We start from the raw sequence: 19430 nt of genomic DNA, 5'->3' as shown, positions 1-19430 counted from the left end.
TTTGCACTCTGAACAGCATCACACTTTACTTTTAAGTTTTTAACCAGCTCCTTCATCTCAATTGTTAAAGGAATCCCATAAATCACTCCTTTACTTCCTTGTTCACACACTTTTACCACCTTTACCTCCACTGCTTTCCCAATAGCTTGCAGTTTTAGAGCTCTTCCAATCTGCTCTTCAGAGTTACATCCTATTAATAAATTGCCGTCATTAAGAATTCTAGCATATTCAACCTGATTCTTAATTATTTTCGTCAATTTTATTGGATCCAAATTCTTCGCTCCTGGCTCTTCAAACCTCACGACGACATTCCATTTCTCCTCACTCTCTTTCACTTCCCTAGACCGCTTTGCTTTATTCATCTTCCTTGTCTGCCAGTTCCCGTCGTCTTGTTCCAATTCATCCATACTGCACCAGCTATCTTCCTGATAGTCTGCCATGGTAGAGAATATGTGCAAGTGTATCGTATACCGGACCTATACAGGTCGTCGGCCGATACTTAATCTATCCAATCTCTAACACTCCCAAAAAATTTTATAGCAACTTTTAGTTGTACAAAACAAAGCAAAGCAATGCAAACTTTTCTACTTGCTGATCTCAAAAGCATACACCGCTCTCCGTAGGCTCCTCCCCGTTCAAGGACTCGTGTATTGCTCCGTCCCACTCACGCAATCGTAATCATAGCCACATGATAGCTAAGGGCACACTGTGCCTCAGTGTGCACTAGACTTTGCCTGCGTGTGTGTGTGTGTGTGTGTACATGCCAGTGTTTGTTGTAATGCCCCTGTGTTCTTGTCTCTATATCTAACTCCTGATTAAAGACACAAGTTGTTAAGTACAGGAAATGACATCCATCTAATCTTGAATGAAAAAGCTTGGTTTTATGTTTATTGCATGTTACTGTATCTGGATGTATCTAACAAAGGTACAATACTAGGGCCCGACCGTTTTATCGGCGAGCCGATTAAATCGGCCGATTATAGCCCGTTTGAGACTAATCGGTAATCGGCCAAATAGGCGAGTAGTTGAAAACGCTTTTCCGGTCCGAGTTTGATTCATGATAAATCCGTAGTATATTACTGAGATGATCAGTCGGTCTTCCTGTTGGCGTGAAGAGCAGTAGCCTACAGTATATCGAGTGTTCCTGATTTTTCTTTTTTTTTTAAACGTTATGCTGCTTGACTCAGCAATAAAAAGGATTTGAAATTATTTTTCTGCCTTTAATTCTTTGTAGAAGTGTCTGAAAGTCTCAAAAGCAGCCATTTGTTCAAAAAAAATAAGTAAATATGTTGAAATATTACTTAAATTAATAAAATTTTAAAACTTTATATAAAAAAAAAAAAAATTGGCTGATTAATCGGTTATGGGATTTTTTTCCCCCTAATAATCGGTATCGGCATCGGCCCCAAAATATCCATATCGGTCGGGCCCTATACAATACCACAGAAAAACAACTGTCATGTTAACAAAAAAAAATGCAATTGCTTCAATATGTGCAGGAGAAAGAACAAAAACTCACCAAAACAGGAACAAAAGTTAACATTCTCTACAATGATGAAGTTGCTCTGCAGATCTCAGCTATCACTTACAATGAGCAACAGAGATTTCCTGTTGCTGACTCTGGGTAAATAAATGTCTTGATTTTTAACAATATCTTTTTGTGTGTTGATGTAGGATGATGAGGTGGTCCTACAGTGCTCAGCCACAATCCACAAGGAGCAACAGAAACTCTGTCTGGCTGCTGAAGGCTTCGGAAACAGACTCTGCTTCCTTGAATCCATCTCAAACTCCAAGGTACTGATACAAGCTATTAAAGCTGAAGTAGAGAAAGACTGTTGATTATCGAGTTATTCCATGGTCGCCAAATACTGACGCATTGGATTGGCCATCGGTGAGTATTTAAAGGTGCAAGGTAGATTTATTTGTTGGTTTACTCTTGAGTCCTGCTATATCTATTTAGAGTGTTGAGGATGAGTTGGAGTCTCACAGACTCAGGAATGGAGCTGCTCTGTAGTCTGGTGGTATGGCACCAGATACTTCTTTATCTTTTGCCAGATGGCAGCAGGGTGAACAGACTGTGGCTGGGGTGGCTATTGTCTGTTAGTATCCTTTGGGCTCTGTGCAGACATCTCACTTCACCGATGTCACTGATGCTCTGTAGATGTTACCAATGATGTTCTGGGCAGGTTGAATCACTCATTTATGCCAAAGAATGCCAGTCAGATAACAAGTTCAAGGAATAACTCTGGTAAATTAGCAAATACATTAACATGAGCAATGCCAAGTCCCCCACTATAGGCACAAGGGGTCATGAAGGTGACAGGCGTAGCATTTGATTTACATAACTTTCATTCTCATTAAAAAAATCACCAGATCTCAACCCAACTGAACACCTATGAGAGATTTTGGATTGGCATGTTAGAGAGTGCTCTCCACCACCATCATCAAAACAAAAACTTGAGAAAATATGTTTTGGACGGATGGTGTTCATCCCTCCGGTAGCGTTCAGAGCCTTGGAAAATCTAGGCCAAGGAGCTTCGGAACTGCTGTGTAAGGCCTATCTTATTAGGACTTTCATATTTTCTGTGCTTGTTTTTTTTTTCTTTTTTTCAATCTTTCATTTAATTATAACGTGTGTGTAGATCTACATCCATTCTGCCACACTGAATTGAGGTGACAGAGCCATCATGAGAGACTACAACTTCTCAGTAGTTGGTGCACAACTAAGTGGCAGCACTGCTTGACATGTCTGGCTGACTGATGACTATTATTCCCTGCAGTAGTAATTATAGGAACATTACAGAGACTAATATCATTTGGTCAATAGAGGCTACTGTAAATTAATTGTTGACAACTCCAGGCATACTCCAGGCATCAGGGAGATTACAGAGCTTTCCCTGGGCTGCTGCTGCAGTAGGTCATAATTACTGTCATTTGCTGATGTCAGATGTGAGCAGTGAAGATTATCATATCAGAGTCATGTGCATTTTCATAGCAAGACAGTTCTGTTTATATCAAGATTGAGAAAACAAAGCCTGTTACTGTCAAAAAAATAAAATTGTAATAGTTAAATTGCTACACCCCTGTCTTCATGGCCTAATGTTGGAGGGGGTGTAAATGTTAGGCTAAAGTTTTGTTTTGGTTAATATAATCAGACAACAGTTCTTCATATCTGGATATTGGATATGGGTATATGAAAGACATCACTTTGTTAGTGACATAATGACAAATGTCTTTCTCTGTGAAAAGAAATATTTGTTTTTGTATTGCAATGACATCAATTTTGCCCTGCCCATATTCACTAAAGAAAATCTACAAATAAAACCATAAATCATATTTTCCAAAAAATGCACACACACGCACGCAAGCACACACACACACACACACACACACACACACACACACACACACACACACACACACAACCATGCTCCAAGCTCACAGTTGGATTGCTAACTGTACCACTAACTGAGCTAACAAGCTAATGGCAGCTACAGTTAGCAGCCATTAGCAGTTACTCTGGTGATATGCTGGCCCCCACGTGTTTTGAGTGTGAATTCAACAGGTGGCCAATTCATACGTATTGCACCTTTAATGATTCTTATGAGGACTACTTAACAAAGACTTTAGAGTTTTCAATACATTACCCTCTCTATATTCAAAACTAGAATGTGCCAAATGGAGCCATCAAAGATTTTAATTTAAGACAGCTGATCGCTCTTATAATTCTTAGCTAATTACTAGATTCCACTGGGACTGTCACGGCCACGATACGGTCACCGGAGTTGATTGTGGCCGTTCTACACAATGCTTTCCACCGGCTGCGCCACAGCACGTCTCAGCAGCGTCCCAGAGGTGACTCTACGCTCTGCTCCGTGGAGAATACACGCTGAGTCAATTTTTCGGCAGAAACGGAAGTGGACCTCAGCTGCATCAATTAGCACTGAGCAGATTAAGCCAGATTTACCGTCAGACAGCAGAATGGCAAAGTGCATCTGGTCAATTTTCTAAATAAAACACTGTGTGCCGACTCACACAACAAAGTAGAAAATATTAACAATAAACACACTTAAAACTGACAAATAACAAAAATATTTAACTACACAGCCTACTCAACCACAGAAGAAGCAGAAAAATCAAGGCGAAATTATGAAATAAACATAATCTGTGCAAGTAAATAACATCAGGCAGTAGGGGTGCAATGGATCAAAAAACTCACAGTTCGGATCGTTTCTCGGATCAGAGTCAGGGATCGGATAATTTTTCGGATCAGCAAAAAAAAAAAAAAGACAAGACAAATAAACATAACTTTGTCTTTCATTTATTATTTCGTTTATTATGTAAAACACTTGTTAAATTAAAATTAGGGCTGGGACTCGATTAAAAAAATTAATCTAATTAATTAGAGGCTTTGTAATTAATTCATCAAAATTAATCGCATTTTTAATCGCATATAAATATTGGACCTGAGAACAGTGAGAAGCACTTTTTGTCCATATGGGTTTTAGCATACCATTGAATAATGACTGAATACATAAGCTTAAGCAACAAAACATTGTTTATTTTTTTTTTCAAGGTGATACTTAACCATTACCAACAGACTAGGGATGCAAATTATCGATTAATTCATTAATCGTTAGTTGATGGACCTTATCGATCGATTAACGATTACCTGATAAGATGCGATTTTCCTGAGAAACTAAATTTAAGGGGAAAATTTAAGCTGAACATTCCTTATACAGGACTCTACACTAGTTTGTTAGTTTATTTTTAGAGCACAGCACAATGAAAAATGTTTAAGTAACACGTTATTTGGTAAATGGTCTTTCCTGCCACTACACTATGATGATTACTGTATTTAACTACTTAAATCACGATAGCATAAACTGATTTGTTGAACTCAGCCTGATGTAAACATTAATAAAACACAGGCAGCTCTATGTTTTCCCTGTGTGATGTTCAGGGACAGGTTAGGACAGTCTGAAGACAGAGAGCTCTGAGGTTGAAGTCTTATGCACCGTGAGACAGTGACAGGTCTGTAGGCTACCTACGTCTTGACCACATGTCAGCTGTTCAGCTGCAGCAGAGGAAACTCCGCTGTTCTCAGCTCCACTGCGACGAGCGCTTTTTAAACAGTGCAGTGCAGATCTGGTGTGTTTATCAAAGCTTGGTCGCAGTGCTGAGGCACCGGGTCGGTTTGAGCTGCGTTCGGGCTACATTAAAACTTTATAGATCCATGGGTGTATGAGGACAGCCCTGTAGCACAACAGGGTTGTTGAACGTGTCTTCTCTGGAGGAAGCAGGAAGCAAGAGCAGCAAGTGTTCGCTGCTGCACAACAGAGCTCCGTAAGCCTACTTTTTAACCCAGTTTTAAAACGTTTTAATCACTCTAAGCATTATGCCTCTGGCTAATGTTTGCTTTTAACGCTGCCTTCTACTGGGTGAAAGTTTTTTATTATTTTTTTTATTTTAGTCATCGGACATTTGGATTTTAAGTTTATAAGTGTTTTACGATAGGCCCGGTGAGCCGCCATGTCAAAACTGGATGTTGCAGACTCACCTGGAGAGATGGAGCAAACTCTGAATAAGGCGCTCAAAAAGATCGCCGACCTCCTCGAGGACACTGAAAGGATGTCGAACGAGCTGCAGAGGAAGGATTACCTGCTGACCACCCTCAGGTCCCGTTTCCTGGCGTTAACTAGCTGGCTGGAGACCTCACTGGCCGGTGAGTTAGCACCACAAAACACCACCTCTGCACTCGGGCACACAGTCCTCTGGGAGCCGTCCTCCTCCGGTCGGCGGCCCGCCTGCTCCACTCCAAATAGGGGGAGCCCCTGGACCGAAGTGGTCGTCCGCGGGCGTAAGAGGGCTTCGAGCGGGATTCGAGCGGGATTCATGGCAGGGCTCCTTCTCCCCCGAGCCTACAGCTCTCAAACAAATACACGGCTCTGTCTGTGAGCGAGAAGCCGGTGGGCTGGGACCCGCACCAGGAGACACCTGCTGTTCCTGCGGCCACAGACACCATGCCCCCGTTGACGGACACCACAGCCTTCCCTCCACTCACGGCTAGCTGCCCTCCAGCAGGTGGATGTCCGACACGGGGCCGTCCGCCCCCACCGTCCCGCTCCTCATCCCAGCGCAAGCGGCTCGTCAGGGACGCGGTGCGCTGGCACTCCTCCCGTTCTCCCCACCGGGCGAGGGATCACACCCGGGACCCTGGTGTGGGTGGCGGGGTGGCTGAGCTGGCTCGCGCCCCTTAAGACCGAGCGGATGCTCCCACAACCCTGGTCATCGGGGACTCAATTGTGAGGCACGTCCGCATGAGCCACCGTTTTGGACATAACGGGGAAAATACCCGACATCCTGAGCTCTCATCCGCAGGCAAAAAGGATTATCATCCACGCAGGTGCAAACGACATCGCCAGGCAACAGTCCGAACTTTTAAAGCGAGACTTCTCCCACCTTTTTAACAGCGTCTCACAGTCCCAGGTGGCTGTTTTTATCTCAGGCCCCACCCCCACCTGCGGCAGAGGGATAGGCAGCTTCAGCAGGCTGCTCAGCCTCAACACCTGGCTCTCCTCTGCCTGCAGCTCACACCATGTTGGCTTCATCAATAACTTTGATGTGTTCTGGGCGAAGCGACATCTTTTTGGGTCAGATGGGCTTCACCTGAACAGGACAGGTGCCCGCATGCTGTCCGCCAACCTGGCACACGGCGTACAACATGTGTCCATCTCCCCAAACCCGCACCAGCTGCTCTGTCCACCACCGATTGATGTCCCCCAGGTCCTTGCTCCTATTCATTCAGTTCCACCTCTGACCATCATATACACAACACCGGACTTGGACCTCATATTCACACCAACATTTCACCCATTCCCGTAATCATTACACTCCATCAGCACATCAGACACTGCCATACCCACTCTGTGAACTTTAACAACCAAAGAACGCTCACAGAACAATCCACCTCCCCAGTCAACAAGCCACCTGTCACCATCAACATGGCACTTTTTAATGTTTGCTCTCTTTTAAATAGAACTTTTTTAATGAATGATGTGATTTTAGATAATAAGTTAGACTGTCTTCTTTTAACTGAGACATGGCTTGGCACTGACGCACCTGCTGTTCTCACCGAGGCTTCCCCACCAAATTTAAATTTTTTATTTTCTACTAGAGAGGGTAGAAGAGGAGGCGGGACGGCATCAATCATTAATAACTCCCTAACCTCACATCAAGTGTTACATGTCATTTGAGCACCATGCCTTTACTTTTAGCAGCCCTCCGATTCTCTGCATTGCTATATATAGACCACCCCATCACTCTAGCTCTTTTATCAGTGAATTTTATGAACTTTTATCAATTATTCACACCTCTTATAGCAGGATTTTAATAACTGGTGATTTTAATCTATATGTTGATGTTACCTCGGATCCAATATCCAGAGAGTTTTTAAATCTTTTAAGTTGTCTTGATTTTAAGCAGCACGTCACGCAGCCAACTCACAACAGAGGACACACCCTGGACCTGGTCATAACCCATGGCCTGTCCATCGGTGTGTCCTCTGTTGTCGACCTGGCTGTGTCTGACCACTACTGTGTATTTTTTAACATCACCAGTTTTAACCAAGAGGAGGCCCCGATGAGAACAGTGAGGAGGCGCTATCTAACTTCTGAAGTGGCTGCAAATTTTATGGAGATTTTACAGAGCACTCCTGCAGAAATTTTACCTGCACCTTGTGATTTTATCGTTGATAATTTTAACAGTAGACTGAAGTCAACTCTGGACTCAGTAGCTCCACTTTTAACAAAAACAATAAAAAGAAAACCTACACCCCCGTGGAGAAAAAACAATGAAATCAATGAAATGAAAAGAAAATGAGTGCTGAGAGAAGATGGAGAAAAAGTAAATTGACAGTTCATTATGAGATTTTACGTCAACAACTCAAAACCTACAATAATGCAGGTAAGAAGGCACGAATTTCCCATTTCTCACAACTCATCACCAACAATAAAAACAACCCCCGGTTCCTCTTCTCCACCTTTGATATTTTAACAGGCTCTAAATCCAATAAAGTTTTTATGACACCCACAGACGATCTCTGCGAGAACTTTGCAGACCACTTCAGAACCAAAATCAAGGACATCAGATCCTGCCTCTTATCCCATCAAGTTTTATCTGTTAACACACCTGAACTGTTGTCCTTGCCTGAGGAAACACTGGAGAGTTTTGCCCTGGTTGATGCAAGGATACTTGGTGGAGTTTTCTCCCAAGTAAACTCAACAACCTGCCTTTTAGATCCAATTCCCACATCACTCTTAAAATCGTTTTATGGATTCTTTGAGGAACAGTTTTTAAACATCATGAATTGCTCTCTTCAGACGGGTGTCTTTCCCACCGCCTTCAAAACGGCGGTGGGGAAGCCCCTTCTGAAGAAGAGCAATTTAGACCCCAACGTTTTTTAATAACTACCGACCTGTATCCAACTTACCGTTTTTAAGTAAAATTTTAGAAAAACTGGTTTTTAACCAAGTTAATGACTTTTTAAACAGAAATAACATCTTAGAGAAACATCAGTCTGGTTTTAGGGGAAACCACATTACCGAGACAGCACTTTCAAAGATTTTAAACGACATCAGGTGGAATTTAGACAACAAAAAGCTCACAGTGTTGGTTCTACTGGATCTAAGCGCCGCTTTTGATACAGTAGACCATCACATTTTATTAAACAGACTCAGACATCTGGTCGGCTTCTCTGGTACTGGTTTTGCTCTTATCTCACAGACCGATGCTTTTATGTAAGTATGGATACATGTTCCTCAGGAACCCATGAAAGTGGATGTGGGGTTCCCAAAGGGTCAATTTTAGGTCCACTCCTTTTTAATCTTTACATGCTACCTCTTGGGGACGTCATCAGGAGACATGGCATCAGCTTCCATAGTTATGCTGATGATACACAACTGTACATTGCCGTGTCTCCTGATGACACAGGGCCAATTGATGCCCTTCTTAACTGCATTGTAGACATCAAGTCATGGATGGCAGTGAATTTCCTACAGCTCAACCAGGACAAAACTGAGGTTTTAGTTATAGGTCCTGAAGGCCAGAGAGAGAAACTTTTACCAAAACTACAAGATCTTAAACCAACACAATCCGTAAAAAATTTGGGCGTGATTTTTGATTCTGAGCTGAATTTTATTCCACATATTAAAAATATGACAAAAACAGGTTTTTATCATCTAAAGAACATAGCCAGAGTCCGCCCGTTTCTCTCCCAGGCCAGTACGAAGGTGCTAATGCATGCCTTTATTTCCTGTCGCTTAGATTACTGTAATGCCCTGCTCTCTGGTCTTCCCAAAAAGAGTATTTTAAATCTCCAATTATTACAAAACTCAGCAGCACGCGTGCTGATGAGGACCAGAGGGCGGGAGCACATTACACCGGTTTTAGAGTCGCTGCATTGGCTCCCCGTCCGCTTCAGGATCGATTTTAAGGTTCTTTTATTGGTTTTTAAATGCCTTAACGGCCTTGCGCCCTCATATTTATCTGACCTGCTTTTACCATATCAACCCTCGTGGACCCTGAGGTCCTCCGGCACCGGCCTTTTATCCATACCAAAACCAAGAACAAAAACCCACGTTGAGGCGGCATTTAGCCACTATGGCCCCCACCTGTGGAACAGCCTGCCGGAGAACCTCAGGTCTGCAGAGACTGTAGATATTTTTAAGGGAAGGTTAAAGACACACCTTTTTAATCAGGCTTTTAACTAATAATTTTAAATTCTCTTTACGTTCTTATGTGGTTTCATCTCATTTTACGTTGTTTCTTTTATCTTGTTTTTTAAGACAATATTAATCTTAAATAATTTTATTTGTTGATTTATCCTTTGGTGCCATTTTATTTATTATCTTACATACTTTAATCTTTTTAACTGTTCACTCTTTTTATTCATCTCTTGTCATGGTTTTTATCCTATCTTATGTTTTTAGTTTTTTAGGTTTAACTCCAGTGTTTTCCCCAGGGGGTCCTCCACACTGGGAGTTGTGCCTGGGCTGCTGCTGGGGGTGCTGTCCTTGGGTTCCTTCGGCCCTGCCAGCTGTTGTCTGTCGGGGTCAGGGGGGCCTGGGCACTGGTGCCCTCTGTGGCACGGCCTGTCACTCCTCCCAGTGCGGACGGCCCGAATGTGGCGTTTCCTCAAATCCTCGGTGCCATGCCATGTCTCCCTATTGCCAGTAGTGAGAGTGTGCAGGTGTGTGTGTGTTTGTGTTTGTGTTTGTGTTTGTGTTTGTGTTTGTGTTTGTATGTATGTGCATGTGTGTGTGTGTGTGTGTGTGTGTAGTATGGAGGGTGGGGCTTTCTTTGAAATTGTTTTGTCTTTTATGTGTAAAGCACTTTGTGCTGCACAGCGGTGTATGAAAAGTGCTATATAAATAAAGTTTGATTGTTTGATTGATTGATTGATGGGCAGTGATCAGTGTCGGCGGCTTTTTAACTCGTTAAATAATTGTGCTCCAGTATAATCGGTACGCCTGAAACTCATCCAGTGAGAAACGTTCCGCGGTGCAAAAATAAGTGCGATTAAAATGCGTTAATTTTTTTAACGCGTTAATTTTTGTGTAATTAATTAATCGTAAATAACGCGTTAAAGTCCCGGCCCTAATTAAAATATATAAAATCAACTTAAAGTGCACAAGGCATAATATCTTCTTTTTAACATAATTAATGAAAAACAACTTAAAGTGCAATATAAGAAGGCATATCTCCTTCCTTTATGGGCGCAACAGAGGATGCTCGGGATAGTTCATCCACAACTTTTTTCTTCTCCTGCTCATAAAGATCTGGCACAATCTTTTCGCTGAAGTGGGTGCGCGACGGGATGTCGTAACATGGCTCAAGAGGGAGGCAACCGCCATTCCGACATAACGCCTTTCCGACATTAGGCCCTAATTGTCGGAATGGCAACTTTTAATGAAACATCCCATCATTCCGACATTTTTTGCCTCCTAAGACACATCTTTTTAAAAGGATTAGGGTCAGGGTTATGGGTTATGGGTTGCGGATTATGGTGAAACTTTGTCGGAATGCCGGGACGTTCGCATGTCGGAATAGTGGTATGTCGAAATGGTGACATGTCGGAATGGCGGTATGTCGGACTTTTGGGTTGTCAGAATTTTGGTATGTCGGAAAGCCAGCATGTAACCGGCTCAAGAACTTTCAGCATGTGTTTAAAGCCCTCGTTTTGCACAACCGAATATGGCCTCATGTCTGCAGCTATAAACACACCGATAGCGTTTGCGATGGCTTTAGCCCGGTCGGATTGTGCAGCAAGGGGCTGCTTAAATGCCGCGGTGATAAGCGGTTGATGAGCAGCCTTCGTTTTCACTCCTGTCAGTGAAACACTGGGGTGATGTCGCTTCAAATGCGTGGCCATGCTTGATGAGTTTCCACTGTCATATCTGGCTTTCTTGTGCCACAGTGCCTACACACCGTCACGGTTTTATCCACTAACCTCTTTCCTTCATCATTATATTTGACAGGGAAGCCAAAATGCTCCTATACAGGGGATTTAAATGACGCTCCTCCGTTCAAGCTCCTCCGTTCCTCCGCTCGCCATGACCACGCTGCACTTAACAAGTGTGTGGATTGAACATGTGCACAACTTTTTTTTTTTCATAAATCAATCCGTGGATCACGTGTGTGCCAAACTGAAGATATTGATCCGAACGGATAACGGATCAACGATGATCCGTTTCACCACTATCAGGCAGGCACAACGCTCTTCTTCTGCAATGCTCCCAGTGGGATATGAAGTCGTGTTGACAATGGAACAAAACAGCGGCACACACGCCAGGTAACAGAGACCTGCCCAGTGGAATCAAAGGGGAACTGGTTCTTCAGCTTCCTCCGCTCAGGAAATATTTTGACTGGATATCAATTATTGTACAGCTTTTTTTAATGTGTTCAGTGTAAAAGTGTTAAACATGTAAAAATAAAGTCAACATCAATAAATTATCTGAAATGTTTTCCTGTCGTTTCAGAATGTACCTCCAGATCTGTCCATCTGTACCTTTGTGTTGGAGCAGTCGCTCTCGGTTCGAGCCCTTCAGGAGATGCTGGCCAACACTGAGGAGAAGGCTGAGGGGGTGAGTGTGAAGAGACATACACATTAAAAAGCACACACACACACACACACACACACACATAAACACCAGGGAAGTTGATTTGAATGTACAAGATCATGGTTATCTTCAGGTGAGACTGGCTGGCTGAGAAACCAGCCTGATGAAACACACAGGTGGTTTACACAGAAGCAGGGAGAGTAAGTCCACTTACTGATCTCTTCATTGTTGGCTAAAGTCATCTACACTCTTCCTTATGTCAGGTGATTCCTCGTTAGTACTAATGCACAATTCAAAGCCATATGTTGGAGGCTACTGAGTATCAACATTGTGGTTCCTCAACATTAATGTTGGACTGCTGGTCTGATCACCTTTGTGCAGATGTTGTCCTGGACTGGGTGCTTTAATTACAGCTACTGGCAACAATCTGACTCTGTTGGACTCTGACTCTCTCTGTATTTTGTGAGACATGATGCTGCCTGTTGAGGCAGCGCCATACTCAGTACTTCAATATATTTGATGCAATTCATTTTAATCAGCATTCTTTGCATTTATACAGTATTTGAGCAATATCACGTCTTTGCAGCAGTTGTAATAGTTGATGTACACATGTAACGTGTAGATCAACTACTATGCATTTCATTTCTTTTAAATAGTTTTTATGGGTCTTTGCTACAGTATTTATTTGAGTTTTTCTAATTCATTGTATTCTATCTGTTTTATCAGTATTATGAAACATACTGTAAACTCTGATTTTAGAAAGTGTGCTATTCAAATAGATTTCAGTATCAGTGTGGCAGCTTGTAAGGGAAACATGCCTTCCATCTCCTGCTGCCTTCAGAGCAACTAGATAGCTAGAAACTGATTCACTGCCAAAATAGTTTTATTTGAAAGAACCAACATACACTGCAAAAAGGCTGTCAGTGAGTGGACCTTTAAATGCTGGCTCATGCCAGTTGGTAAAAATGTTTAATTTTATTAACAGTGGAAGTGTTTTTGTGATCAAGGATTAGTCAATAATTTTGAAGGAACTGAAAAATTATCTTTGCCTCCTCATTTCATAATGTCTCTTATTTTACACATGAAGATGGACTTATTCATGATGGTTGGTAATGCCTAGTCTGTAGAGATAATGTCTTCTGTAACTCTGGAAGAGCTCTGTCAAGTCTGTGAAAATAACTCAGATGTCGTCAAGATTGTCTTAGATAGGGCCTGGAGAAGACAAATGGCGTTTGTAAGATGGCTGTTTACCAGCTAGTTGTTCTAATTATTAAATGGCAGAAATTACATCAGATGCCTGTACACTTAAAATGTGTTAACGAGGGCAGTTAGAGAAGCAAACTTTTGACCGGGAGGTTGCTGGATCAGTCCCCTAACTGGAAGGATAAATCTGGGTGTGGAAAGTAAAAAAAAAAGCTTGCTCCTCTCTAATTACTACCACTGATATGCCCTTGAGCAAGGCCCTTGACCCCAGCTGCTGCAGTGGAGCTGCTCAATGGCCAGCAGTCCATACTGTGGCTGTACTTGGCAGGTTCCGTGTGTGAATTTGTGAAACAGTTTAATTCAGGTTCAAATCATTCCTGAAAATGTGAGGCTTCTTCTCTGTGAAACTTGCCTGAATAAGTAAAGGTTTAGAAGAAGTTACTGTATAATTAATTTAATTTATAGAAACTACATTTTACAGTTGATAATTTGACGACACAGAATTTTCAAAATGAGCAAATATAGGGGCCTAGCTGTAGGCAATGAACTGCACAGTTTTAATTTAACACTGAGGCTTAAAAGGTTTACAGTTTAATGGGGTAAACAGAAGAATTGTAAGGGTAAACATTCATTGAAATATTGTATTATCTGAATCGTTCAAGTAAGCAGCTTCAATGATGTGCAGTTTAAGAAAAACTACACAAAGCTGCAGTGCAGATGTAGTGTTGTTGTTGTTGTGGTGAGGGATAATCTAATATCGATGAGAGTCATGTCAATTTACATCATGACTTGCAGTTTTTTTAAATGAAGTGAGGGGAGGGTTATTAATTTCTCCTTCTTCACTGTCAGTAGTCATCCAGATCAGAGCTATGAGACACAGACACACACTCATATATTCATAATGGATTTTTACCTGGACACAAACCTACATTCACTCGCAACAGAAAGTGTAAAACAAATACAGCGATTGCACACAACCCTATGCATATACCAAGCTACTGAGATTAACTTTAGCACATACACACAAAATATGTGTCTGCCTGTCTTTGTAGTCTTGCTACATAGCTGATAGCACTGAATGCTGAGTATGTATTCATGTATTTGCTTACATCTAAAAAAAGATGAACCACAGCATCTCTGTCACTTACTTCTGCTTGATAGACAATCATTGTCGTACCCACACAGGTGGCATACGAGGTAGCATTTCCCTCCCTTGCCATTACATAATAAGTGGTCTGCATGCACAACCAATGGAGCACAGCCATAATTAAATCGATTCGGCATCGATTAATTAACGTCGATGCTTTGCTAGGTCTGCGCATTTAGACAGAAGGCGGCAAATTGGCGGTCTGTTTTGGTCCGCCAATTTGACGCCTCTGAGGGTACACTTACTGCCGCCTCCATTGCTATCTAAATCCGAGGCGTCAATGTGCCGGCAATTGCGGGACATGGGCGGAGGTGACGATAACGTGCACTGTTGTGTGACCCGCAGCCGGGAGTTTTAAAACCAGGAAACAGCTGATCACAGCAGTAAGTTCATCACTTCATCCGCGGATGTCAAGATGAGCAACTGGAAAGCCGCTGAGATCCGGGAGATGCTACCGTCTCCTCGGTCTCTGTAGCTGACAGCTAGCGGACACAACCAAACAGCTAGTAGCTGCTGACTGTCAGCTGTTGTGTAGCGGCAAGCTACGAACGGTCGCTACTTTCAAATTAAAAGCCCCCCGCTAAGAACCCAGTTCTAAAATCCAATGGGGTGCAATGTAAAGCTCTTATTTTGAAGACAACTTTGTTGTCACTGATCACTGCCCAACTTCGTGCTTCACGCCACGTCACGTCACATGTTTACGCCTCATTAAATCCAGGGCTTGACTGTTTTCAGTGTTTTCCGCCAATAGAGGGGGCTCTCCTGCAAGCGGAGCTTTCCCTGATCAAAGTTAAGTAGGTCAAAGTGCAAATGTTTACATAGTCATAAAATAAAATATTTTGTGTCTTTGAAAAAGTCAAATGTTCAAAAAACCTTGTTATTTACTTTATGAGTGTAGTTTTAGAGGAACTGAGTTAATTGATAGGCTATTTATTTACAAATATAGCCACAGATGAAGACAAAATCAATCTTGTATGGAAAAAAGCATTAAAAATTGCAATAATCGAATAATCGTGGCCAATAATCGAATCGAAGCTCCCATAATCGAAATGGAATCGAATTGTGAGGTACCCTTGTTGGAACACCCCTGGGACACTTATATTAGCCAAGAAGTCCAAACATCGTGACATCACATGGCAGTTTATGTTCCAAGTCTTTCTTTTACATTTTTATTCTTACAAGGTAAACAGCACGTTAGCACAGTATTACAAGGTACACTCTTCAGGGTGTTCCACGTAAATGTTCAGTTGCACAGATGTGAATGGCCACTGCCCTGTGCTAGTGTCCGACTTTTGTCTAACAAATGATAGAGGAACCCTTGCCAGACTACACCTGACTGGTTTTAGGCAAACGGACTAAACAGACTGTGAGTTCTTGCAACAGTGCCACTGTTGGTCTTAAAGGCCTTAATAGTAATGGTCACCCTGTCTGACCCTGAATCTTGTTCATAAGCAGCTATCCTGCATTGTAATCAAGATGTGGGCAAACATAATGCTAACCAGACCATCAGCGCTATTGCAAGGTATTATGTGATGTTCATATAAATCAAAATAAAACCTATTAAGGTGGAGTTGTGCTGACAATTGTAATGGCTTATTAGCATTGTTAGCATGCACCCTGATCAAAACCTGTCTAGCTACATCACACAGCAATTGTATCAACAAAATGTGGGTCTTTTTGAAGGACTAGTTTGGCATTTTTGGAAATTCTGTTATTTGATGTTTAGAGTTTAGATGAGAAGATTGATAGAACTTTCATATCTGTGCAGTCAGCATGGAGCTTGACTCAGGAAGTGGTTCGCTCAGCTCAGTGTAAAGACAAGAGGCATGGGGAACAGCTATCCTTTCATACTCTTGTTGTTCATTTATTTTTGGTTACAGATTAAGTCTTCATTCTAAGCTCGGCTTGCCAGGTCCTGACTCCAGCTCTCCCTGACACAGACATGAGATTTAGTGTATTGATTGTCTTATCTCACTCTCAGAGAGAATGCATATGCAAGTCTTTTGCCCAACCAAACCAAATGTTCATATAATGGGAAATTAAAATACAAGACCTTGAATATATTCACTACACTGTCATAATCTCCTCATCCAACAGTCTTATCTGTTGGATAGATATGTGTGTTTGTATGTGTTGTCTGAAAAAAATTCTCCAGCAACTTACTTTTTCCTCCTCTCTCTCATTTCCACACAGCATGTAGATGTGGAAATATGGGTAGGTGTGCCTCCACTCGCTGTCTGTGTTTGTCATGGTTGTCACCGTCCTAATGTTGGTTATTACAGTCACTGTGAGCATCAACAGTGTGAGCAATTAGCAGTGTTGACATACACATTTGTTCTTTTGTGATCTATTGAGGGTCAACATGTTGGAGGCAATGGATCAGTGAATAAAGTTATAAAGGTATGTTTTTGTACACTGCTCAGTCAGACCTGGCCTCATCAAATTAAGTGCCTCATATTGCTACATGCCAATCCAAGATTCTATAGCTGTCATATGCCGTCAAGCACTCTGGCAAGAGGATGAGGTGGTGCTCGCAAACATTGCGGGCTGCCTCTTGATAGGCCTCTGGAAGTTGGCCAATTAGAAGAAAGTATGCTTTTAGGGAGGGGGGTCTTAAAAGGACAGGCGCTAAAATGGCAGGTTCAGACAGAGCATTGACTGTATATAGAGAGCAGCAGGGATAACATATTTTTAAAGGCTAACCTGGAAGTTGCCTTCGCCCTGGTTCCCTCTGCAAGAAGCCTGTGGGAATTTCCAATAGGATTTCGGAGTATTGGAAAAAATAAGCTCTTTGGCAAACACAAGTTTATGGTACTACATTTGCTCTGAAAGATAATCTTCACTAAAAAGCATCATTATAATGATTTTTGAAGTGTGAATGCAATTGCCACAAGTAAAAAGTGAACGGTACCTTTAAACAAACTACAACACGGTCAGATGACTTAAGCATCACCACAACCAAGCTTACTACTACACTACAGACGTATATTATACATACTCCACTATAAACTGATCAATCAAATACACGGTCATCAATAGAAATCGGAAACTTAGTTATAAAAGTTTGTAACTAAAGCTGGCCTGTAAAAATGTACCAGTGAGTAGATGACTCTCCGTGATCGGTGTGATGATGTTGATTGTGTTATCAACCGCCTTTTTAAGAAATGCAAACACTTCACGTGGGTTATTTGCTGAGGCTTTTTATGTCGTAGAATAAAACATGGAAGTCTCTTCTGCTTGTGTTAACTACTGACCTCTTCAGTTTCAGACATCTATCTGATAACCCACTCAATAAAACCATTGACTTCAAAGAGGAGGGAACCTAAAGGGCAAAAAAGCCAATTTAGTTATAGGTTTTAGGACTCCTGCAGCACTCTATAGGCTGTATATAAAGGTGGATGACATGACAGATTCCAAAAGGCCAAAAAGCCAAAACATCCCCCGCACCCGCTGTGACATTTGACCTGTGATGGTCTCTGGGATTATGGGAAACTGTGTTTTTTAATAGCCATTATAAAACAAAAATACTGAATAAACAGGGATATTATATCATTCAAATAATACCATATCTAGACAGGAGGAATAAAACACACAACATGCTATTTAGTCAGGTTATGTTCCAAGGCTGGATTTTTAGTTTTTAGTGGAGTTCATTGTTGTTGCTGTGATGCCTCTTTATGTGCTTTCATTCCTGTCAACCATCCATTATAATTGTATACATTGTGATCTCGTTGATCTGCTCTGTACATGCGACATCTATTGCACGTCTGTCCGTCCTGGGAGAGGGATCCCTCCTCTGTGGCTCTTCCTGAGGTTTCTTCCGCATTTTTTTTTCCCTGTTAAAAGGGCTTTTTTTTTAGGGCAAGTTTTTCCTCACTCGAATCGAGGGTCGAAGGACAGAGGGTGTCGTCTCTGTACAGATTGTAAAGCCCTCTGAGGCAAACTGTGATTTGTGAATTTGGGCTATACAAATAAAATTTGATTTGATTTGATTTGAGTTAGAAATATCTGTATGTCAGTTCAAACCTGGAATAAACATGCGTCTTGACATGCATCTCGAGTGACCACTCATGATCAGATCTCACTTTTATGACTATATGAAAATCAGCAGGTACATCTCTCGTGAAAATAACTTAATGTATTACATTTGCCAGTACAGTGATGCCGTGACAAACTATTTACCAGGAAAGAAACTAAAGTATTTCATTTAATGCCAAATTTACAATAAGGCACAAATAATAAAGAATTCACTGTAAGTGTTTTGTAATTGTTTTAAGTGTCTTCTCAATCAACAATTCTCAAATTTGTTTGAATTTTTAAGTCTGAGGATATTGTGGTCTCTAGTTTAATGGTGACATCAGTTGAAACAGTGTGTATACAATTGTAAATCAGACAGTGTGTAATCCATTTTGCATCTTGCTGTTTCGCAGAGGATGTCACTTGAGCAGCACTCAGTGTGGCTCTGGACTCATGTTGGCGTCCTTTCACCATAACAACCATTACTTTTTGCAATGATGATGTACTTGTTGGGGACACATTAGGGTCCTTGCAGTCGAGCAAAGTGGCATGTACCCTGCGACAAACACAGTTCTTTCTGAAAGGCTTCTGAATGAACAGCGCTAAGTATGAACAACAAAGACACATGTTAATGCTAGGTATAAACAGTGTGATTTTGAATGAGGTTGCCTTACTTCTGCAACAGAACCTGTTAGGTCCAGTAGTCTGTTTCAATCAGGCTCAGTCTCAGACAGGCTACACCACCTGTTCTCTCCGCACTACTGCTCGTGCTGAGCACATGAGCCCTGCCATGCTACTGGTCAGCTAATCAAGCTATTAACAATGAATCAGTACTGGTCTGTTTTTGACACCTCTCACATTTGCTGTCAAAAGCCTGCAGCTTGGAGGCAATCAGAAAGACACACAACTCACTGTCTTGGCCAAAAAAGGAACAATGTTGTGTT

The 19430-nt window shown here is 41.8% G+C and overlaps 1 protein-coding gene across 13 annotated transcripts in view; it reads left to right on the top strand.

Moving 5' to 3' along the window:
- The window catches only part of ryr2a (ryanodine receptor 2a (cardiac)), a 333069-nt gene that overhangs the window by 103290 nt on the left and 210349 nt on the right, over positions 1 to 19430 (top strand). For 7 of the 13 annotated variants that reach the window (XM_084342543.1, XM_084342548.1, XM_084342549.1 and 4 more), the window contains exons 2-4: positions 1675 to 1794; positions 12039 to 12143; positions 16663 to 16683. In XM_084342543.1, coding sequence (XP_084198669.1) covers positions 1675 to 1794; positions 12039 to 12143; positions 16663 to 16683 — 246 coding nt within the window. The remainder of the gene's footprint in view (positions 1 to 1674; positions 1795 to 12038; positions 12144 to 16662; positions 16684 to 19430) is intronic. The other 6 variants (XM_084342544.1, XM_084342552.1, XM_084342553.1 and 3 more) reach the window with 1 other exon arrangement.

This window comes from Pagrus pagrus, assembly GCF_965226575.1.
Source record: "Pagrus pagrus genome assembly, chromosome: 21".
NCBI classification, from domain to species: Eukaryota; Metazoa; Chordata; class Actinopteri; order Spariformes; family Sparidae; genus Pagrus; species Pagrus pagrus.
The sequence above is the reverse complement of the archived record's forward strand: the minus strand, read 5'-3'. Positions and strand labels throughout refer to the sequence as shown.